This window comes from Mytilus trossulus, chromosome 4 (assembly GCF_036588685.1).
Source record: "Mytilus trossulus isolate FHL-02 chromosome 4, PNRI_Mtr1.1.1.hap1, whole genome shotgun sequence".
Taxonomy (NCBI): Eukaryota; Metazoa; Mollusca; class Bivalvia; order Mytilida; family Mytilidae; genus Mytilus; species Mytilus trossulus.
Genome location: NC_086376.1, coordinates 52843726 through 52868870, shown reverse-complemented (window position 1 = coordinate 52868870; position 25145 = coordinate 52843726). Strand labels below are relative to the sequence as shown.

The 25145-nt window shown below is 31.0% G+C and overlaps 1 protein-coding gene across 3 annotated transcripts; it reads left to right on the top strand.

Moving 5' to 3' along the window:
* Positions 1-6: 6 nt before the first annotated feature.
* Positions 7-24884, top strand: LOC134715502 (sideroflexin-1-like). Of its 3 annotated transcripts, XM_063577708.1 has the most exons (12): positions 99-113; positions 245-370; positions 2239-2400; positions 5866-6042; positions 8523-8621; positions 17232-17307; positions 18028-18113; positions 19902-20029; positions 20715-20764; positions 22207-22256; positions 22521-22568; positions 23854-24884. In XM_063577708.1, exons 3-12 carry the CDS (start codon positions 2243-2245, stop codon positions 23945-23947), a joined length of 966 nt encoding a protein of 321 aa, XP_063433778.1. In that variant the 5' UTR covers positions 99-113; positions 245-370; positions 2239-2242; the 3' UTR covers positions 23948-24884. The 3 variants fall into 3 exon arrangements, with proteins under 3 accessions (XP_063433779.1, XP_063433778.1, XP_063433777.1); XM_063577709.1 differs by lacking the exon at positions 245-370 and having other exon boundaries at positions 7-113; XM_063577707.1 differs by lacking the exon at positions 99-113 and having other exon boundaries at positions 176-370.
* Positions 24885-25145: the final 261 nt, after the last annotated feature.

The following is a 25145-nucleotide window of genomic DNA, read 5'->3' as shown; positions in this document are numbered from 1 at the left end:
GGAAGAGAGACGAATAAATTTAAGCTTAAAAAAAACTTGGATTTGATATTACCCGACAGACGACTGTCAATATAGACTCAGATTCTGCATTTGTAATTTTCATCTTGTATTTTGTAAGTAAAAATAGTTGAACTCACGACCAAAGCTAATAATTAGTTATTTTTTACGAAAATATTTAAGTCAAATTATATATAAAAATCATAAACATTTTAACTATGCACTAATAGTTGATTCTCTAACGAAGCAAACTTGAAGGTGGATACATAGACAACCAATCAGCATACCACCCAAGGACACACCTCCAGTTGCAACATCACAGGTGTAAATGTAAATACTAGACAACTTGATATTGATATAAATCAGAGTTCAGGTCAGTATTTAGTACATTTAACATACCTTTAATCTTGTATATTTATCTTTTTCATTGAACAAGACTGTGATGAATTATTGCATCATTTTATAAACCTTCAACCAATGACATATTTTTTTTTATAATACCACATGATTTTTTTATAAGTAAGTGTTAAATTGCCTTTATGCCAATGATTTTTTAAGCTGTGGAGAGAAAGATATTCATAAAACAAGATTTGTCTACCCTTGCTCAATTTGCCTCATTTTTGGCACTGGCTACAAATAAATGTTACATTGAAATGTAGAGGGAGGGTAGGAGGGGTCCTGATCCCGAATTCCCGGGCTTAAAAACACAAAATCCTGAAATCCCTGACTTAAAAACATGAAATCCTGAGGTCCCGAAAATTGAAAAAGAATTCCCGGATCCCAAAAGGGTCAATCCCGAAAGCTTAAAAACACTTGATCCCGGAGTCCTGATAAAGGTCCTATCCCCCCTCAAATGTAACAATAATAAAATAATCATTGTTACATTGGAGACTTATTGATGGAATGCAGTGTTGGGTAAGGCAGTGGCAGATCCAGGGGAAACCCTATTTTTTTTTGGACAATCAATGCATTTGAATGGGGACATATAGTTTGACCCCCTTTTTGTCCTGGGTTTGGAACCCCCTTTTTTAAATGGCTGGAGTCTACAGTTACATTGCATTATTGTTACATTAATGCAAAATAAAACTTGAAAACTTTTGTTTGAATTTTGCGATATACATTAATGCAAAATAAAACTTGAAAACTTTTATTTGAATTTTGCGATATTGCATACAATTTTTATTTTTTTTATTTACAATGCATGTCAGTTTCTACAAATCCTGTATATTGTTTATGGAAGCATGATATAGTCAGACGCATTTTAGTGAAACCACTCTAAGCAGCCATCACAAGCAATTGATGCAGCCATGTGCACATCAGTGTTGCATACTGTACAATTCCATTTTGCACGTTGCAAATGTGTGCTTGTGTGTAAAAGTATGTTTCATTCGAATTCATAATTTGTCTTATGACGTCATACCCTGCTAGCTCAGCCATTTACGTTACTGGTAGAGAGGGTTCTGCCTGTGCTTTCGTAACAGGACTTCTGACAGCAGTCTGACAATACAACGAAACAATAAATTCAATAAATGACAGGCATAATAAATATTTAGAAACCTAAAAAAACTAAAAAAATGACCAGTGATGACGATTTGCCAAGCAATGTATTTGCTCATAGCTAGCGTACAATTTTCTCTAATTTTTTTCTGAAACCGAAACATTAAAATTTTAGAACTGTTTGAATATAAGACAGAAAAGAAATATATCAAATGTTGAGAATTAAATATTTAGGTCAAACATCAAAATATAAAATAATAATTTAAAAGTTCAACATACCAATAAGAAAGTTTTCCCCAATCTAAAGAAATACTGCCCTGATGAGGTTTAAATATCCAAGTCTGGACATTTAGTCTCAAGCACTAGAAAAACGATCCCCACGAAAAAAAATTACCGGACAACTAAAGTTATGATATCTAAAAATAGAGAAAGGGGAATTTACGATGACCCATAAATGTTACAATATCCCTTTTTGAAGTTAAGAAAAATCTAGAGGTAGTTAAATCAGAGAGTTTAATCACCTGTTCAAAATAGCTCTAACTATACCTATTGTACAATTTAAATGGACAAATTGTATTGACAATTTTTTTAACTGGTCAGGCAATAGGTAATTCACAACCGCAGAGGTTATTGGATAAGCACAGTCAAATTTGACATCACATTGTTTAATATCATGAACATAAACAAATCTAGGAATTGTAGAAACAGTATCAGCAATTTAAAATGTCATGTTTCTCTATACAGAATAATGCAGACTGAGAAAAGAATTAACCTAGAGCAACCTCGGTATGATCAAGGAACATTTACTGGTAGAGCCAGGCATTTTATTATAACAACCAATCCATTTAATATACTTGCAACCTCACAACAATTAGAGGATGCAAAAGCAGTGGTAGAAAGATATAGGTAGGTGTTATATAGAGAACATAAGTTTAATATATATAGAACTACATGTATAGGTGTCTGATTCCCCCAAACGTGTCCATAAATATGCAATATTACCCAAACTTGTCCATAATATGCAATATTACCCAAACGTGTCCGATTTCATAACCCCAAAACGTGTCCGATAATTGTTATTCGTCTGAACTTGTCCACTTTTAAACGCCAGAATGTCTCACGTCTTTTTACATGTATGTCCATAATGACATCAATATCGTTCATGGCAGTTCTATGATGTGGGACACAGTTGATTATGTGATCATTTATAAGAATTAGTTTGATCAATGCTGGTTGTTAATGATTATCATTACTGAAAATTGAATCTGTAGCATATGCATGAACTTTTTTCTGAAATTGCTTATTGTCCAGTTGCAAGTATTGCATGCTCATTAAGAGCCGACATACAAATAATTTTAGTACAGTTGAATTAATCGTTTACTATGTAAATTATTGTGTACTAATAAACTCCAAGAATATTGCATGGCAGGCTTTCAGTCGAATTGACCTCCCTTTTTTTAACAGTTCTGGTATTTTAAAATTAATTTTAGGTAACAAGCATCACTAAAGACACAAGAAGAAGAGACATAACATCCAGTGCCAAATATTTTATTCGGTATTTGAACAACATCATGTTAACGATATATACTGTAGATAGGTTCTATTATCATACCGGGAATTGAAGACTTGGCTTTATTTTTTTATGGTTATTTGGGATTAACACTAGTTGGGATTTTGATCTAAAAAGAATAAATGGGAGTAAAGACTGATTTGTTTATGACTTCAGTAAGACACTACTTCAATATCTGTTATGGTATAGATACTGTTTAAAATAAAAGTTGCTGAAATTTTAAAAACATGTTGCCTTCCAAAATACAACTGATGGCACATTATAAAAAGTGAATGCTACAAAGCTTTTAATGCTCAGAGAAAAAGGCATTTAAAGTGATTTTTTTTTTTATCTTTTAATGAAAAAGTAAAATGAGTATACAATAATAAAAAACAATAACCTACATATTTATAATAAACACACGAATGATAGTTCAAGTAAAAGAAAAAAGCTTGATATGGACATGTTTGGGAGAATAGGCACGTTTGGCCATGGGCATTTATACAAATGACAGGCTTAGACGCCTTTTACAACTAGACATGTTTTGCAGTTCTTTGACGTTGATGTGGACACGTTTGGGGGAGTAGGACAAGTTTTGGGGGAAGGACAAGTTTCTTAGTGTTGCATATTTATTGACCTTTTTTTATATGATTATTTCAATATTAAGTATTGTACAAGTATTTTGATATTTTAATCTATCACTCTTTCAGAATACTGTGGATTCATTTATTTTCGTGGGTATCAATTTTCGTGGAATGCTGAAAACTTGCATATTCGTGGATATTTGATTTCGTGGTTTTGCCAATCTCTGTATATAAGGCCTATTGAAAATATGTTATTCGTTGAACATTATAATTCATGGTTCACCTTTTCCCACGAAAGCCACGAAAATTGGTATCCAACAAATATTAATGAATCCACAGGAGTCTCTTATTCATGTACATATATCATTGTATGTGGGAAAAGAAGATGACTTTTAGTGAATCTTAATGTACATATATATTCAATGTAGAAACATTTTTTTTCATTACGACTAGACCTTTTGTTCATGTTTTTATACAACTGCAAAAATTAAATCTTTTTTTGTCGTATATTGGTATCACGTTGGTGTCGTCTTATGGTTGTCGTCATCGTCGTCCAAATACTTTCGCTTTTCGCACTATAACTTTAGTATAAGTCAATAGAAATCTATGAAATTTAAACACAAGGTTTATGACCACAAAAGGAAGGTTGGGATTTGATTTTGGGAGTTTTGGTCCCAACAGTTTCGGAATAAGGCACAGGCACTTGTCTCAAAAAAAAATTTCTATATACCTTAATATAACACAAGGTACTTAACTAAATTTTTTGAAAAATGACACCCAGTCCCAAAATCCCGTTATTTGTTTTTATTTCTCGGTTGTCAAACCTACTTAAACTTAATATGCTGTAAATTTAAATGAATTTATCTACATAATGGTATATGACACGACTATCATTGTTGTCGGGACAATCCCAACTCCCTAAAGATTTTAGTTTAGAGAAGGATAACCTTAATATTGTTGTTCTCTCCTGTTACTGCCTTTTTGTGTACCTTCTGAGAATATTTCGTTGTCAGCATTATAACAGTACATGTGTTTTTATAGTATCTTATTAAATTGATATGTAGATGGAAGTAAACTTCAACACAATTCGAATAAAAGGACAAAAAGCACTGTGCAAGTCCTTTCTGTTACATTCTGTCATGTTACCTGATAAAAAGTAACAGCATAGCCATAAGGAAGGATGTAAAGATAATTTCACTGATGAATCACAAAGTCAATCTACTATATATATGCCAACCATTTCATTTAATATAAGTTATGAACTCATATTAAATAAATCTCAACATAATATATAGTATATTGAATGAAAAAAACAGGTTTTTGACTTTTGATAAGAGCAGAGAACATTGTGCAATTCAAGTATAGTAGATGGTAACAGAAAAGAATATCTTAGAATTTTTCATTACCTAGGCAGATTTTCCATCTTGCAAATACAGTTTTCAAAAGATAAATGGCATTGTTTGCTATTATCTTCCAATTGTGACCAATTTGAAATGATGTATTTTTCTTAAACTATGAAATAAAGCACTTGTTTTGAAAAAAAAAATCCTTCCTGTTACCAACACTGTCCCATTATTTGTCCTGTTACTCATGATTTTTTCATGTTACCAACATATCAGACTATATTTTAGTATATTTCTTAACCTTTTGCATTGAAAATGCTAAAATAGATAATTGGCATTTTATTTTTTATAGGATATACCACAAATAGTATCTTTAACTTATTTCTTATTCCCATTAGAAGATTTGTAAAATTTACTTTGGTAGTTCAGGTAAGAACTGGAATTTGTTTGTACCATTTGTTAAAATTACAACTATTACCTTATTTCACAATTGTTTGAACTACAGACAACAGTTCCTAGATCCTAAATGTGTGTACTTTGATTTGAGCTATTAAAATACAGGTTTAAAAGACATATTTTTTCTGGTTTTTCCCATACCAAAAATTAGACATTTTCAGATATTGTCTCATATATCTATAGACTATAAAATGATAAGGACCTTGCACATGTAGTGCTAGCAAGCTAGCAATATTTTGATTTTGGTCTCTTTATTTGTATTACAAGATTTAAGTCTGAGGAACATAAGCCGATAACATATTGTGCCACCAAGCTAATCCTTTTCAATGGTAATATGCAGATCTTAGCCTATGGATGAAGTCTCTTTTCAAATATTTTACTCAAACATATACAGTTATGCTACAATTTCATGGTTTTTCAATGTATTATTTACTTTTAGAAAAGGTGACACATTAGGTGCACTCAATGTATCACCTGATCAGTTGTGGCAGGCAAAACATTTATATGATTCTGCTTACCATCCGGATACAAAGGAGAAAATGTTCTGGGCAGGAAGGATGTCAGCTCAGGTTCCCATGAATATGATCATCACTGGATGTATGATGACATTTCACAAGTAAGTTAGATTAGATTTTTATACTACTGATAACATGGATTCATTTTTATTTGGGATTTTGTAGATACAGATGAACCATGAATTTAAATGTTCCAAAAAGTTAAAAAATTTACTAGTATTTACTTTCAGATGTCTGATGTTAATAGGTTTGACTGGTGTTGAACTTAACATGATTTGGTTGATTTTATTGATATTTTGTAATTTATACATCATTCTCCAGATAAAAAAAAATATCCCACTTACAACAGAATTCTGTTAGAGCTTGTATGTTTGATACTATGAAGATTTGTCTCATTGACTCTCATACCAAATCTTCTTATATCTAATAGCTTGATCCTTGAATAAAACAACCAAAATATAACATCAATAAGATTCATTCTGCCAACGACTAAGGGCACCAGTTTGTTTGATAGTGTGTGTTCCGTCGCTTGTGGTCCTGAATAATCTTGGCAAACCAAGATATACCCAAACTACAATTACTTACTGTATATAACTAAGATAAGATATAAAACTAAACTATTTATTAGAACAAAATCTAAAACTCACTAAGAGCTAAAACATTTTCATATAACATGAAAAAAAAACATACTAAATAGTAAAACATTTACATATTAATACCTTGATGTAACATTTGGCTTTCTAGGGGGCTACTCATTACAGTTTCTGAAGAATAACATACACAAAAAATATATAACTTATGTCTGTGGTAGATCCCAGCAGACAAAACATACAAAAACATATATATTACTTATGCCTGTGGTAGATCTGAGCAGACAAAACTAATTTCGAGAACCTGTGGTAGATCCGAGCAGGTGAATGCGAATAAAGATAGATTCTGCGGTAGATGTCAGCTGATGACCTAATGCTAATAAAAATAGATCCTGCGGTAGATGCCAGCAGGTGTACAAATGTACTTAATAATTTTAAATATGTATAAATGAATTGGGGGAAAATAATTTCCCTGAAATTATGTTGGTCTGGTGTTCTTAGTGAATAGTGTTTTTTAATTTCTTATTGTTTGTTGAACAAGTAGCCCCAATTAAAACATGTGCTGAAAGGGGATGGCGGGAGGGTCAATTTAAATCTCGGAGATACAAAAAAGGCTGCTGTAACTGCAACAAGCTTTATAAAATTATCACCTATCCCTTCCCATCTGTAATGTGATTGGTCAAATCATTTACTTATCTATCCCTTCCCCATCTGTAATGTGATTGGTCAAATCCTTATCTTATCTATCCCTTCCCATCTGTAATGTGATTGGTCAAATCCTTATCTTATCTATCCCTTCCCCATCTGTAATGTGATTGATCAAATCCTTATCTAATCTATCCCATCCCCATCTGTAATGTGATTGGTCAAATCCTTATCTTATCTCTGTAGACAAAAATAACTTATTAAAGTTTCTGCTAATATTGAACACATGATGAGAAAAGGTAAAAGATGATGAGGACATGAACGTAAAATGTATAAACTCCAATTTAATGCATTAAATTCCCATTTATACATCATTTTCCAGATGAGAAAAATATCCCACTTACAACAGAATTCTGTTAGAGCTTGTATGTTTGATACTATGAGTTTAACTGGTGTTGAACTAAACATGATTTGGTTGATTTTATTGATATTTGGTAATGAATAGAAACATAAATAAATTCCATATATATACAATATTTTGTTTTTGGTAAAAAGATTTGAAAAATTCATGTAACTTATCTATTTCTCAATTATGTAAACACTAAGTCTGACTTGTTGCATTAAATTGATTTAAAAAAAGAGGAACTGGTTTTATGCTTTCTAGTTTTTTTCTCACATTAAATATATTATCTCATAAGAGATATTCAAATCATTAAAAATTAAGGTGTCAGAACCATATTTCTTCTGATGTACAGGTGTATTGTAAATGTTAGATATGCAAACACACAACTATAATGTCACGTTCATTGAAGCTTATTTTCTCTAACTAAGAAGTCAATGGCAAATTGTTTCTTTCTATTTGTTGATATAATGAGAAAATTGGACGATTTTTTTATCATTTATTGTACAATCTTTAAAATTGTAATCATCGAAGAAAACAAAACTTACATAACAACAGCAATAAAAATTTTACAAGAATGTGTCCCAAGTACACTTATGCCCCATCTGCACTATCATTTTCTATGTTCAGTGGACCATGAAAATGGAATAAAATCTCTAATTTGGCATTAAAATTAGAAAGATCATAACATAGGGAACATGTTTACTAAGTTTCAAGTTGATAGGACTTCAACTTCATCAAAAACTACCTCGACCTAAAACTTTAACCTGAAGCGGGACGAACGGACAAACAAACGAACGGACAGAAGGATGCACAGACCAGAAAACATAATGCCCATAAATGGGGCATAAAAAAATACCAAGAAAGAACATCTAAACAGACAGAGTGAAATCTACTCACCACAAGGATAACCTTGATATTAAGAAGTAAATCTGATATATTGCAGGACCCCACAAGGCATCATATTTTGGCAATGGTTTAATCAGAGTTTTAATGCTGTAGTAAATTACACAAACAGAAGTGGAGATGAGCCTATATCTAAAAAGTAAGTTACAATACTTTATACTTTTTTTTGGTTTGATTCATAATACAAATGTTTTTTTCTTTATCATTGAATGAAGATAATCAATGAAACAATGCTTTAAAACATTCTAATGGAAAAATTCTTCTTACGTTTGAGAATTCAGAATTCTACCTAAGTTCATATGAATGAAAGTTGAATTTAATGGCTTTTTATGTCCACTTGCAAATTTAAATGCATATTCAAAATCAAGATGAGAATTTTGTTACTGTAATGTGAATATAAGCCGTGCTTTGCACTAGGCTGACATACCATCATGCTGGTGCATAAGGTAACAGTTATTGCGAACCCTATGATAGTTTTCCATAGATTCACCTGCAAGTTACCTCTCCATTTAAACTTTTGCAAGTTCTATTGTCCCATCTAACAAATACAATAGCTACTGTTCTCTGTGAAGTTTATTCAACAGGCCATCGTTTTACAAAGAATCATACGACAATCTTAGATCGTACGTCAGTGGAACGTCAAATCGTAAGTCTTTGACCATTTCATAAACAATCATAATTCGATTTTTTTTGCAAGTTTGATTTTAAACTTACGATTGTTATCAGACAGTCATAAGTCAAATCGTAGTGACTAAAGTCACTAAACCTGTCGATAATTTGTTAAAAACAACAACATTACATTATATTAAAGAAAATAAGTTTCATTGGATGGTTAGAATACATGTATTTATGTTATTTTGTCCCAATCATAAGTAACTATAACTTTAAATTCCTGAAATAATCGTATTTCTCAGTACATTTGACTTTATTTTCCTTTAACTAAAAGCAGAATCTTACTTCATGAAGTCCAAATTTTGACCATAAAAACAAGTAATTGGGCTAGCACAGCACTATATATATATGAGGGTGGTAAAGGGGGGTACTGAACACGGGAAACACGTGAATTAAAAATCGCAAAAATATAGCACGAAAAATAAAAATCTGGAAAAATGAAGCACGAGAAATAAGATCATTTATAGTAAGTAAACTAGTACCAGAAGTTTTACCCAGCTGTTCTTGGAGATCATACAGCCATTAGTAATGAACATGAAGACCTTGCGGTTACCTTTTAGCATCCGCTTCTTGCATCTTATTTGATAAAAAACAAATTATTCATAGCAATTTGATTAATACCATACATATTGCAAAAGTAGAATGGTAACAATATACATCAATTTCTATAAGTTTACACACGTTTGAGAAGGTATTATAACACATTGACTTTTTAATCAAATTCTGGACATGCATGAGAAAGTAAGAGCACAGACATGAAACACGTAAGAGTAATAAGGGGAAACACGAAGCACGCAAATGGAGCCAAACACGAGAAAACGATAAATAAATCGTCAAAACACGAAAATATGTGAAATAACAATGCAGAAAACTTTCACGAAAATTACCCTTTACCACCCTCATATATAGCGAGGGGGTCGTGGTACGTCGTACCACGGTGCATGTACCTTTTTTTTTTATTTTTTATTTATTTTTTCAATAGTCAGGATTTAACATCACCCTTACAGCACCACCTGACTAAGGTTGTACAGGGTTTCAAATATATAACAACATAGGACTATTGTTTTATCAAGATTAAAACAATCAAAAATATATTTTTTTTGAAAATCTCTTTTTTTTTCCCCTCTCTCTCTTTCACTCTCTTTCACTCTCTCTCTCTCTCTTTCTGAGACTCTTTCTCTCTTTTTTCACAATCTCTTCATATAGAAATATCTACATTATATAATAGAAAAAAAAAAGTTTACATGTGCTATGCATACATTACATGTTGTTTGCTCTGTTCCATAAATAGGTGAAAAAGATATAGATTGATATAAATTTTGTTGTTTAAGATTACCATTCAGGATAAATAATAAGCATAGGGACCCAAAGTTTTTCAAGTTCAAAAACTTTGTTGTATTTTCTTGCTGTATATAACTCTAAGTTATAAAAGTTTTTCAGTCTATTTCTTAATTCAATTGCATTTGGAAGCTTTTCGTCTAGCTTACATTTATAAATGTATTTTTTGGCAAAAATTACAAGAAAATTTAAAAATAAGCTTTCTTCTACAAAACCAAGAAAAAAGTTTTTTTTGTTAAATTCAATGTTAACATAGAAATTTTTCAGACAAGCACAAAACAAATATAAAAAAATTTGATGTCACTTGACAATCATAAAATAAATGTCCAATAGTTTCATCTTCACATCTACAAAAAGAACATAACTTTGTATCTTTGATTTTAATCTTATATAAAAATGTATTTGTAGGAATAGTCCTATGTAAAAACTTATATTGGAAATTATACAAATATGTATCTCTACAACCTTTCTGAAGTATACAAAAGTATTTCTTCCAGTCTTCAATGTTAGAATGCAGCTCATCCTCCCATTTTGAAAATTTTACATCTGGAGGATGTGCACATTTTACAATAAGATTATTATATATGAATTTGATATTTTTACTCCTAGTAATTTTCTCCAAAAAATTATCCTGTGGAGTAAAATTTTCTAAGTCAGTGTCAGTGTTTTCCCTAATACACTGTTTTACCTCCATAGGGATATTTGATATCAAACTGTAAAAGTGCATATAATTATTTGTCTGTACTTTTTGTTTAATCTGATCAAATGTGAAAAAATCTCTCCTTTGATTATCAAAAATGTGACAGAGGTTTTGCACACCAGCAACTCCCCATCTGTTATATAATGGGAAATCTTCTGTTTTCACAAAATTCAAGATATCAAGCGAGAGACACTCCTTGACATCAGTTTTAACATGTGGTTTTGATGAGTGTAAAGCTTGAAAGACATCTTTCCAAAAAGGATTGCTGAGTTGATTTCCAATCTCCAAAAGTTTGAAGTTTTGTAAAGAAAAAGATCTTGCACCTCCAAATTTTTTCAATATCAACTTAAGAATATTTTGCCAGTCCCCATTCAAATTTGCAAAATATCTTTTCACCCAACCGACTTTAAGATAAAAGTTGAAAGATTGTAAATGAATCATTTTCAAACCTCCCTCCTTTTTATCTGCAATCAGTGTATCACGTTTGATTTTTTCTGTTTTTCCATCCCATATAAAATTAAAGAATAATCTGTTGATTTCATTCAACATGGATTGACCTATATTGGGTAAAGACGTAAGCAAATGAATCAATTTCGGAAGTGCAAGAGTCTTAATAACAGTAATCTTGCCAAGTAGTGTAAGCTTCCTATGCTGCCAACTTTTCAACAATTTTGAAATATCAATGATTTTTGCTCTGAAATTCAAACTGGGCATACACTCGGTGCATGTACCTAACTGTGTACTAAATACTCAGCATAAAAGAAAATTATTAAAGTTTATTTAATAGTTTACTGCATTTATCACTCATGTTTCACACGGACTTTATGAAGATAACAATAAATACGTATGTCAAGCTTTTAAATTACAATCCTAAGACCCATCCCTCCTTTCCCATCTAATGCATGTCCTGCGGTTATAAACTACAGCAGAGGACGATGCTCATCATTAATAAACATTTTTGTATATATATTACGATTATTTTAAAACAAATAACAGTCCAAAAATTGTACTCTATACCTCCTTGGATCTTTCTAATAATTCTAGGTTTGAAAACTATGATAATAATTCACTTTGCCATTATGGGATTGTTTATGCTTATTAAAATACTTATCAAATTCCTTTTTTCAAATTAAGAATATAATGTTGTAGGCATAAAAATTCTACATTTTCCAATCCTAAATACGATTTATTCATTTTCAATTTTTTTTAAGGTGTCGAGATTCTTATTTTTAAGTAATCAAGTGGATGAAAGGAAACATTAGAATTTCTTTATGTTTTCAAGTTCCAACCTTAATGAAAGAAAAAAAATCAACTCTCTTTCAAATACAAAAAAAATGACAAAAATATTATTATTATATGGTCTCATTGACATTTCCCTTCACTCAATTCAGCTTCAGATAAATATACTCTCCTCAAACGGTTATTCCATAACGGTCAACCAACTCGTGATGGCGTTCGTAAAATTTACGAAGGGATGATTGCAACTTCACCATTTGGAACTCTTGGTTTAATAGCTTCCTTGTGAGCAGTAACCCTCTATCAAGAAAATCATGATAGTAAATGCAAGCATGGGAATATCGTATCAATTGGGTCATTCTTCCCCCATGCATGGGACATAGGTACACATTACGTTGAGAAAAGCAATGGGAACCTATATTTTTTTGGACTAAAAAATACTTTCCGATATCTGTAATTCTAGCAAGATTTCATTGAAATAAAAAAAATGGCAACTAACACACTGTCCACACTAGGGACTATGTTATTGTTCCCGGACCATATTGATGTAAAAATGTTCTCTTCACCTTTATCATCCCCATTATACATGTTGCTACGAACAGAATAACATTTCCATTCTTAATTGTATATAAAAATAAATACAAAGGTGTCACGATTTCCAGACAGTTACATCATGAAAACATAAATAAAAATGGTGACAGGTCTAAAAAAAAAAACGACCCTTAACACCACTTGTGGTTTTACCAAGATTTCCATACCAGTAGTCAGTTTTCAATGAAATGTCTGTTTAGGCGTGCATGTTGTTAAATTTTTGTTTTAAGTTACTTTGTGATCGCATCAAAGTAAAACTTATTGCGTATGACCATTATGCAGAGAATTTTTAACAAACATGCAAAATTACACATAAAAGTGCGAGCGGGGATTGGCATACTATGGATACATATGCATTAACTGATTCTTGTAAATGCATCGATTTATTAATTCAACATTAATGATTAGAAACAAGTTGTGGTCCTGTAATTAAAAAAAGTTATATGAAGGTCTGTTTATAGAAAATAGAATATTAGGGGCTATAACATTACTGAAAATTGATAAAAAAAGAGAAAAAGAGGCAGAAAAAACAAGGATAGTGAATAATGTGCTTAGAGAATAATGAACAAAATTTAAAAAGATTATAGAAAAATTATTTTACAAATTAAATAATACGAATTACAAGAAAACCACACCACAACCCTCTTATGTTGTAATATCTCTTTTTAGAGTAACACTGAATTCACGATCATAGCCCAATCGTGAAGAAATTGAGACAGCGGGATTTAAGATTTGCCCTTTATGTATACACAAATAAAAAAATAAGCATGACCCAAATGAATAAGCAATTTGGGCCAGAAAATTACAATCACCAGATAAAAAAAAAATAGACATGTATGCTTTTATTCTTTTTAGCTCACCTTTCCTAAAAGGAAATGTGAGCTTTTGCCATCACTTGGCGTCCGTCGTCGTTATCCGTCCGTCGTCGTAAACTATTTCAAAGATCTTCTCCTCTGAAACTACTGAACCAATTACAACCAAACTTTAGCTGAATTATCCTTAGGGTATCTAGAATAAAGATTGTGTTTTATTTTCCATTTTGTGAAAAACATGGCCACCATGGCTAAAAATAGAACATGGGGGTAAAATGCAGTTTTTGGCTTATATCTCAAAAACGAAAGCATTTAGAGCAATCTAACATGGTGTAAAAATGTTCATTAGGTCAAGATCTATCAGCCCTGAAATTTTCAGATGAATCAAACAACCCATTGTTGGTTTGCTGCCACTTAATTGGTAATTTTAAGGAAATTTTGGTCATTATCTTGAATATTATTAAAGATAAAGATAAACAGTACACAGCAAAAATTATCAGCAAAGTAAGATCTACAAATAAGTTAATATGACCAAAATTGTCAATTGACCCCTTAAGGTCCTTTGATGACAATTTTTCACAATTTGTTCATCATATTTGCTCACTTAAAAAAACCTTCTCCTCTAAAACTGCTAAAAATAGAACACAGGGTAAAATGCAGTTTTTGGCTTATATCTCAAAAATTCCAGCATTTAGAGCAAATAAGACAAGAAGTTAAAGTATTTATTAGGTCAAGGTCTACCTGTCCTGAAATTTTCAGCCGAATTGGGTAACTGGTTTTTCAGGTATAATGCCCCTGAATTGATGATTTTAAAGAAATTTTGCAGTTTTTGGTTATTATCTTGAATATTATTATAGATACAGATAAACTGTTAATAGCAAAAATGTTAAGCAAAAGTAAGATCTACAAATAAGTCAATTTGACTTAAATTGTCAATTGACCCCTTAATGAGTAATTGCCCTTTAAAGATTTTTTTCACAATTTGTTCATCATGTTGACTTACTTTAAAAAAATCTTCTCCTTTGCAACTTCTGTATCAATTTCAGCCAAACTTAGGCTAAATGAGTTTCAGAGTATCTAGTATAAATTTTATATTTTATTTCCTTGAATGTCAAGAAACATAGCTCCTATAGATGGCTAAAATAGAACATAGGAGAAAATGATTTAGTTTTTTTTGCTTTTGAAGAAAATAGGACGATTCAAAGAACATTTAAATATAAAATTAAAGCCAAAATAATCATTGATGAGAGATTTAACCAAAAAAATTAAGGTGAACGATTCAGGCTCTTGAGAGCCTCTTGTTTAATCTCCTGATGGCTATTATATTTGTTGGATAATTCAGTAACAAATGCATTGCATAGCCTTATAAAATATGAAATAAAGATATGCATATACTTTTTACATTTCCATAATTTATTATTGTCTTGCCAGTGGGTTCCTCCTTTTTTTTTTAAACCTAGACACGCATCCGAAACTATCACAATGCTTAACACATTTTATACCTGTTCATAATAACATTCAAAGATACTCATACATGTTATAATTACTAGTAAAAAAAGTCCCAATGAATTTGACTGTTTTTTTTATGACTTAATCATTCTCCAACAATAGCAAAAAACAGACCGTGCAATAAAAAAACCCAGCACCAGTCAATTTTTCGAATAGAATAAAAGCAAAAAATTTCTTAAACTAGATTGAACACTTACCATGTTAACCTCACTAAACCTAATTACCATACAAACATAAAACATAAAAACTGATAACTATTTCAAAATACGATAGTATGAATTTTCTTCCTTATTTTGAAAGAACGATTCTTTTTATAGACAGTTTTTAAAATTTTAATAACTTTCTTCAACTATCCTGGGTTTGTACCAAACATGAACAGAAGCTTGTTTATGATTAAAAGATAATATACAGAAGTAAATTTGGCACCAAAATCTGTTTTTTCCGTATTTTACTTTTAAATGGACTTAGATTTTCTGCCCGGAAACAACACATTCACTCTGTGGTTAATTTTTTTTTTAATTTAATAACCTTCTTATACTTCTTTTAATTTGTACCAAACTTAGACAAAAGCTTGTTTATGATCAAAAGCTAGTATTTAGAAGGAAATTTTGTTAATATTTTGTACCTGTGTATCTGTATTTTACTTATTTTACTTAAAAATGGACTTAGTTTTTCTATCCTGGATTTTTACCAAACTTGGACAGAAGCTTCTTACAATCAAAAGATATATAGTATCAAGAGGAAAATTTTACTTGATTTTTTTCCTCATTTTTGTTGAGCCTGTGATTTTCAGCAAAAGTAGGCGAGACACTGGGTTCCTCGGAACCCTTACAAATTTTTCATTACGTTTGCGATCACCTTTGTGAAACACTCGTAGGTAAAATCTTACGCTTAACTTAAGTTCAATCGTAAACATAAATCGTACGATTCTTTGTGAAACGATAGCCAGGACCTTTAAATTTCTTCAAGAGAAATCTATCACTCATTGATTAATTTACCTGAACAAAAGATTGAACTGTCAATGATGAAAATACATGTACAAATACAAAACTGCATGTGACACATTTTCAATTTGTTTGATATAAACACTGATTTTGAAAATCAAAAGTTGATTTCTGATCAAATTCAATATTTTACCTATTAAAATTTGCTTTTTTAGTGTGTTCACAATTAAAATTTGAAAATGATAATGTTTAGATTAAAATCTTCATAAATGCATTCTTTATAACTGAACAACCACAAAAAACATGCATATTCTTTAGAACAGTATTGAAAAAAATCAGAAATAAACTTTTTATAAGTGAATTAATGTTTATATTGAACTGATTAAATATATTATTGATATTGAATAAATACTGTATCACATGCAGTTTATGCAAGTTTATACATGTTTTTTAACCAACAAAGAGGATATTTTTTGGGTCAGGTAAATAAATCAATGAGTGATAGATTTCTCCTAGAAAAAAATTAAAAGTCCCAAATGAATAAACTACACAGAGAACAGAGAAAGCTATTGTATTGATTCAATGGGACAGGTAAACTTACAAAAGTTTAAATACCTTGGTCAAGAGCAGACCACTCTGGTAAACTTCCATTTGGTTGGCAATAACAGGTAGAAATGTCACTCAGCACAATATTCTAACTTCAAACCAGCCTGTCTTTGCTTTAATCTGGAATGCTGTTTGTTAAGAATAAAAGCAGCAAATACTAATTTTCATGTTTGGTTTGACTACTTGGAGAATTAAGAACTGAACCCAAATATGATGAGTTGATAACAAGCATGCTGCAAAAACATGTTTTTTATTTTTTTTTAAAGTAATTGTCACATCTTTAGCCAGATAATGGATTTTAGCAGTGTATTACAAATAAGTATTTATAACCATTATTTCAGACAGTTGGGCTTATCTTATGTAGGAGCTTCAGCAGGTGCTATTGGTACAGCTATGACTATAAAGAGTCTTGTAAAGGTACTTGTACATTTCTAACAAATAACAATCAAACATACATTCATAACTTCATACAATTATCTGAAAAAAGCTGAACATCTTTTCCATCCTTGGATCACAACCATTGTGCCATTTACTCATCAACGTGTCCTCATTACATTCTAATGTATTTAATACAACTTTGAATTTATTTGAAAAGGGTTAAAACAAATAAACTCAGAACCTCTCAGTATTCATTAAAATGTCTAAAATTAATTCATGGGCTTATATGAGAATGACATTGAATATTTATTAGCAATTTTATCTACATTAATTTACCACTTCTCTAATTTGTATATTTTATAAGTCAAGAAATGTTTTGTTGAGACTCATTTTTAGCTGACTTTTCCGAAAGAAATGTGAGCTTTTGCCATCACTTCTTGTCGGTAACCTTCCATCGTCATCGTCCTTAAGGTGGGAAATATTTCAAACATCTTCTTCTCTGAAACTACTGAACCAATTCCAACTAAACTTAATCTGAATGATCCTTAGAGTAACTAGAATAAAGAATGTGTTTGTTTTCTGTTTTGCCAAAAAACATGGCAACTACGGCTAAAAATGGGGTATAATGCAGTTTTTTGCATATCTCAAAAACAAAAGCATTAGCAAGTAAGATCTACCAATAAGTTTTATATGATCAAAATTATCAATTGACCCCTAAAGGACTTATTGCCCTTTTACACAATTTTCTTTTACTTACAGAGATTTCCACCAATTGTTTCCAGATTTGTTCCTTTTATTGCTGTGGCATCTGCTAATTGTATTAATATACCAATGATGAGAAGTAGGTAAGTCAATGGCATATGATAACTACTGCTAACAGAATACCTATTCCTATGATTTGAATTAGGTAAGTCAAGGGCAATAACTGTTGCTTTCAGTCTACCTATACCTATGACATGAAGTAGGTTAATCAAAGGCAATAACTGCTGCTAAGAGTAAAGCAATAATTTGAATTAGGTAAGTCAAGGGCAATAACTTTTGCTTTCAGTCTACCTATACCTATGACATGAAGTAGGTAAATCAAAGGCAATAACTGCTGCTAACAGTAAAGCAATGATTTGAATTAGGTAAGTCAAAGGCAATAACTGTTTCTTTCAGTCTACCTATACCTATGCCATGAAGTAGGTATTTCAAGGGCAATAACTGCTGCTAACAGTAAAGCAATGATGTGAAGTAGATAAGTCTAGGGCAATAACTGCTGCTTACTATATACCTATTCCTATACCTATGATGTGAAGTAGGTTTTTCAAGGGCAATCAATAACTGCTTCCAACTGGGTACACATACCAATGATCAGAAGTAGGTGAATACTTGTAGATTATAACATGGCATTTTCCATATTGGCCCTGGTATCAGCCCTAGACTCCCATATTGAGCCAGAGGGCTTTAGCCAGAGGGATTGATAAGAGTTGAGGACTGATACCAGGGCACATATGGAAAATGACATGTCATAATCTATTTATGACATATTTTCAAGCTGTAGAAAAAAGAGAGTTAATATCAAATTATGTTTAATGGTTTCAACAAAAAATTAATAAAATTTGAAGAAAAAAAATTCTTGGCACGATATGGGTTTTGACCCAGAGGGCAAATAACCAACTTATAAATAGTTTTTAATTGATAGGTTACAAGAATTCAAAGTTTGGGGATTAATATGGATTTTCAAGGGCTGATATTGATATTGGTCCCAAGGGTAAATAACCAACCTTGATTTCCCGCTATTATTGGGCATGCAAAAACGTACATCTTTGAAACAGGTGACCACCATTCTTTATTTTAAAAAAAAGACCGCAGCTTCAATGCTTCAAGAATTAACTACCATTCAATTGCTCAAACTTAGCATAGATGATAGACGGTCAGATATAAAAATGAATAATGCCACACTTTAGTAAGGTAAAGAACTTACATTGCAAAAGTGTTAATCGTGACAATGAAACTGCTTATGCATACATTTTAGATGCCAACATTTTAATTTACAGTGCTTTGTCACTGAGACTAACCATTGCTAGTTGCTCTGTATATTTCCAGTATTTGACTATTCATTTTTGGTTATAACCTTAAAACATATCTGACTATTCATTTTTGGTTATAACCTTAAAACATATCTGACTATTCATTTTTGGTTATAACCTTAAGACATATCTGACTATTCATCTTTGGTTATAACCTTAAAACATATCTGACTATTCATTTCTGGTTATAACCTTAAAACAGTTTCCTAGGAACATGCAATTCGTAAGTATAATGCATATGGGTAGTGGAGTAGCAATTTTGTAGTTCAATCAACACTGAAAGTAGACTGTTGAAAGGAGTGAATACAGTCATAGATTCCATTAGTAGAAATAATATCTGATTTAAATGTTCATCAGATGGTGGTTTCAGAAATTAAAAAATTTACGAAATTTCATTAAGGTGAAGTACCACAAATAACTACCTGGCAGGTAAACACACTGTTTTTGGGCATAGTGATTTAATATTTTACTGAAGATTTTAAAAGTATGACAAAGTTAAAAACATGTGCTGATGATACGTCAGGGTATTAATTATACACGCATGACTTGTATTTATTACAGGGAATTATTAGAAGGTATACCTGTGTATGATGCTGATGGCAACAGAGTTGGAGAATCTAAAAAGGCAGCAGAAAAGGCCATAGCATTAGTTCTGTTTTCTAGAATTTGTATGGCAGCTCCTGGAATGTGTAAGTGTATTACATTTTAATATTGAAACAAATTTTATTATTCCAGTAATTGTAATGAAACATGTGACATGTAGGGGCCTTGGTGGCAAAATGGTCTAAGTAGTTCACTAGCCAGTCAACACTGAAGTTGTTAGTTCTAACCACACTCTAGTGGTTGCACTCTACTCAAATCTTAATTAACTCAGATTGTCAGTTTTCCTATGGAAGGTCAGGTTTTCTCCGGCACTTCGGCTCCCTCCAACCATAAAAACTGACTGCCACAAAAAAGCCCAAAAGTGGAGCTTAAAAGTGACGTAAAACATCAACAATCAATCAATCAATGTGTCATTTAGGAATGATACTAACAAAATATAAAATATATGTTATAATTGACATTAAAAAAAATCTTCTCTTTAACAATAGAGGTCATGAGTGCAGTGACACATGCAGGTGAATGAGGCATAGGAGAAGTTTTAAAAGTTCTGTTTATGATGCCCTGGGATTGTTTCTATAGATTTGATGAAGTAATTTGGTGTTTTACAGGATCATATGGTGAACTGTAGTAAAGAAGACTGAATCTTTGTCCTAGTCATTTAAATGATCACATAGTGTATTATGTCAATGAAGCTTTTATTTGTAAATCTCATAACTGTATTGTGAAATTGTGATAAAATAGTTATATAAACATATTTTTTTTATTTTACAGTAACCCCACCATTTATAATGCATGCTCTGGAAAGCAAAGCTTTCATGAAGGTAAGTTAATATGATATTTGTTTTTATTATATGTGATAAATAAGTGTTATTCATAAATTATGTGAACCAACACTAACTTACTCCACAGACTAGTTTTGACATCTTTTCTTCTGCTCTTTAAAAAAGTACAATTTGTTAAGCTCAGTCAATAATTGAAATAGCATCATGTGCAATATCATTTTCATATTCTATTTATAGTTGTGTTTCTCATTTGAGGTGCATAATAGTCCATTAGCCAATTACCGATTTGATTCTGTTATAACACACTTTTTACATGAATTACCTCCCTTTGTCACTTGTAGATTGGTTCTATATTGGACAAAATTGGCTATTGACAATGCAAAGCATGATGAATTGAAAGTGATGTATTGGCAATTTAACTCACTTTTCATGAAAAATAATTTCTGATGTCAAAAGTATTAAGCGTTCAGCCAACAAATTAATGTAATTAAAAGATTTGAAAACCCTTAAAGATTACTCACATTACGCACAGGTAAATTTTCTCTTTCTGCTAGCTCTCCATTGTAATTAAAAATTAATGTCCCTCATAAGGGAGACAACTTAAATAGGGATCTCTAAATACAGGGTCCATAACGGTAATTGGCAAATGGAGTATTAGGGATATTGGCAAATATAATTTTCTCTTAAGTTTAAAATATTTTTTCAAGTTATAGCTAGAATGAAAAGTACTGATAGCATGAAAACAGATCCAGAATATGAGCTGCATAGAATTTAATTTAGTATTTGACCTTCAAATTAGAGCATGTTTTTCGTTCAGAGATTAATGCAAAGCTGTTATATTATAAATGGCTAAATCTCTTTTAGCTTATCAGTATATATTATAAATTAAAAAAAATAATTAAATACACATTACTCCATCTATGTGCATGCATATTTCATCTATTTATATGTAAATGCTTATATAATAAACTGCAGTCAAATTTTTGAGGTGCTTATCATATTCTTGCAATTATAAAAAAATATATATACATAAATATCTAGTAATTGGTTGCTGTGGGAGTGAAATACTTTTATATCTAATCAGTTGGTGCTGCATTTCATTTTATGCAGCTCGAAACCCCATATCTATTTAAAGGGGAATAATCCTTACATAAATTGATTGTCTCCCATATTAATTTCTATTCCAGGTGTTCAGTGTACTATTGTGATGTATTTTATTTTATTATTTCATTGTTATAACACAAATCATTGCAATCATTGTATGAATTTTAAACCCACAAGGGTCCATAATTGGATTATTTAAGTATTCTTATTCATATTCTTATTGCGATTCAATTGATTCAATATAAGAGCAAATGTTTATAAAAGTAATAATGACAATTATATGCACTACAGTTTTATGAAGTAAGAAAAGGGAAACGTATTTAAAAAAACAAATAAACAAATGGATATTTAGTCATATTATTTTGTTTTCTTTACAGAGAATGCCATGGTTGAATGCTCCAGTGCAAATAGGACTTGTAGGATTTTTGTAAGTTAAATCTGAACTAATTCTTTATATGAATAAATTATCTGGTCCATACATATGACACTTTTTTTTTAAAACTTTTTTGTTTAAAACATGTGATCAATCTTTATATTTTGACTGACAGCTGACAATTTAAAGTAACAGTTACATAATCCTGATAATCAGTATATATTGAGTACACAACTTTGTTCTAGTCATTACAATTTCATTTCATATTTGTTTTGCTGCTAGATAAAAACTAGATACTTTATTTTTGTTTATTTTCAGTTTGTTGTTTGCCACTCCATTGTGTTGTGCATTGTTTCCACAGAAAAGGTATGTTATTTTGTCACATCTTACATTTATTTTAAATCTTTATATTATCTATTATGACACACTGATAATTTATTTTCTAAATAATTACATTAGATGTACGTTTCATTATAATACTTTATTTTGATTGGCTAACGGCACATCACTTGTTATTCCGTAAGCAATTGCATCAGTCAATAAAACTTTTCATTCATGATAGCACGTGGTCCCACAATAAAGTGCACAGGTGAATAATATACAAAATTTATAAATATTCGTCTTTTCATGATCATAGCTAAAGAATGTAATTATAAGTATTGAATGCTTCTTTTTGTAACTTTATAGGGTTGTAAAAGCGTTGACTGTGCGCACATTTTTAGTATGAAGCGCTTCCGCGCTTCATACAAAATGTACTTCGGTCAACGCTTTTACACTCCAATAAATTTACAAAAAGAAGCATTCAATTCTTAATTAAAAGATGGTTATGACAGTTATGTAAAATTACACTCAATTAACTTATACTCCAAATATGTAAAAACAGTTTTGTGTTTGTTTTCAAACTTTTTGTCCTTGTTTTAAAATAAGAAGCTGTAATAACACGATTTTCTATACCTATTCTGTTTACTTATGGTGAGTTATCTCCCTTACACATTTATAAAAATCAATCTGGGGAAAATGAAGAAAATGAAGTAATCTGACCATGCAGATATAATGTTGCTGAATGAAGAGAAAAATTGAATATGTTGTCCCATATTTATATATTTTTGTATTGCCTGATTTCTAAAATAGGAAGTGGAAAGTCGCTCTGTCTATATTTTATACATGCAACTGCTGCTACTTCATATTTCATTTCTTCATTCAAATGACTTTGGTCCAATTTTGACATGACATGGAAATTGTCATACACACAATGAATACAGTACACATTTATAACCAACTCCTAAACCTGTGAAAATTTTCATGATTTTTCTCTCGAAATCTTTTTTATGCCATTCATCTTTGCTAGCCAAGGATAGCAGGATTTCATATTCATGAGGTACCGATTTCCTTTGGTTCCAGATGTAACTGCTTGCATTCAATCAAATAGGTGCTTATAAGATAGTCATGTGTGAATGAAGAAAACGTAAATATTCCATTGCCACATGTAGATAGTGCCACTAGTCTTTACTCCAAAAGATATGGTAATATATAGTGACACTTAGAATACTTAATCAACCAATTGAAGTTCTGGGTAAATTGATTTTCTATATAAATATGATTTGAATGCTTGATTATAAATGTAATAAGTATATAAACTTTTCTTTTACAGTTCCATGAGTATAAACCATATTGAAAAAGAACTGCAAGAAAAACTTTCCGCATCAAGTCCACATGATTGTGTCTACTTCAACAAAGGGCTTTAATAACAATTTTAGACTTATTGTTTATACAATAGCTGAGTTACAACTGAAGCATAATGTGTGATAACTGATATGCCAAAATGATATTTTTATGTCGATTGTTAAAACTGAGTACTAGGAGATGTGACTGTCATTTAAATAGCTTAGTACATGAATATTTTTTGTCTTGGTATAATGCTTAACATGCTGTTTTGTAATACCAAGAGAGTAAATTAATGATTTCCAATCTTTACTTCAATTTTCTTGCATTTTGATTCATCTGTCATTATCAGTTTTAAAAATATTTAGATTTAACCAAAAAAAATCAAAATCTCAATGCTCTAAATAAAATTGCATTGCTTAAGATGAATATAAAAAAGGTAGTGATTCAGGGTTTGTGTTTTTTGTGGCTTTAAGCATACTTATAAAGATACAGTTTTAACTGTTATTAAGAAAATGAGCATGATATTTAAGAATAGATAATTATTCATTTACATTCTCTTCTTGCCAAGATTTGTTTTATTTTCAAGATGGTTATTTGCAATCTATTGAATCTGACAGAACAAACTTCAAAATTTTAACAAATACTGTTATATTGGGGTTTGGAAAAAGGGAAAGGGGGATGTGAAAAAAAAATGGGGGAGAGGGGGGTAAAAATTTTCTCATTTCAGATTTCATATATAAAAAGAAAATTTCTTCAAACATTTTTTTGAGAGGATCCGATTAATATTCGACAGCATAGTGAATTGCTCAAAGGCAAAACAAATATTTTAAGTTCATTAGACCACATTCATTCTGTGTCAGAAACCTATGCTGTACCAACTATTTAATCATAATCCAAATTTAGAGCTGAATTCAGCTTGAATGTTGTGTCCATACTTGCCCCAACCGTTCAGGGTTCAACATCTGCGGTCGTATAAAGCTGTGCCCTGCGAAGCACCTGGTTCCTTTGGGGGGGGGGGGGGGGGGGGGGGTCCAATTTTTTTAAGGGGTTCAATTTTTTTTTCAAACTTTTGAAAAGTTTCAAGAAGATATCTTTAATTGCACATTATTTCACAATAGAATTGTAAGAACAGGACATATGTTTTGTGTCAGAAACCTATATTATGTCAAAAATTTGATCACAATCCAAATTCAGAGCTGTATCAAGCGTGAATGTTGTGTCTATACTTACCCAAACTGTTCAGTGTTGGATTTCTGCGGTCGTTTAAAGCTGCGCCCT

Excerpts from the sequence above, each read along its gene's own strand:
- LOC134715502 (XM_063577709.1), top strand. The coding sequence starts at position 2,243 with ATGCAGACTGAGAAAAGAATTAACCTAGAGCAACCTCGGTATGATCAA. Across the intron at positions 6,043-8,522 it reads TGTATGATGACATTTCACAA|GACCCCACAAGGCATCATAT; the intron begins GTAAGTTAGATT and ends GATATATTGCAG. Across the intron at positions 22,257-22,520 it reads ATAGGACTTGTAGGATTTTT|TTTGTTGTTTGCCACTCCAT; the intron begins GTAAGTTAAATC and ends GTTTATTTTCAG.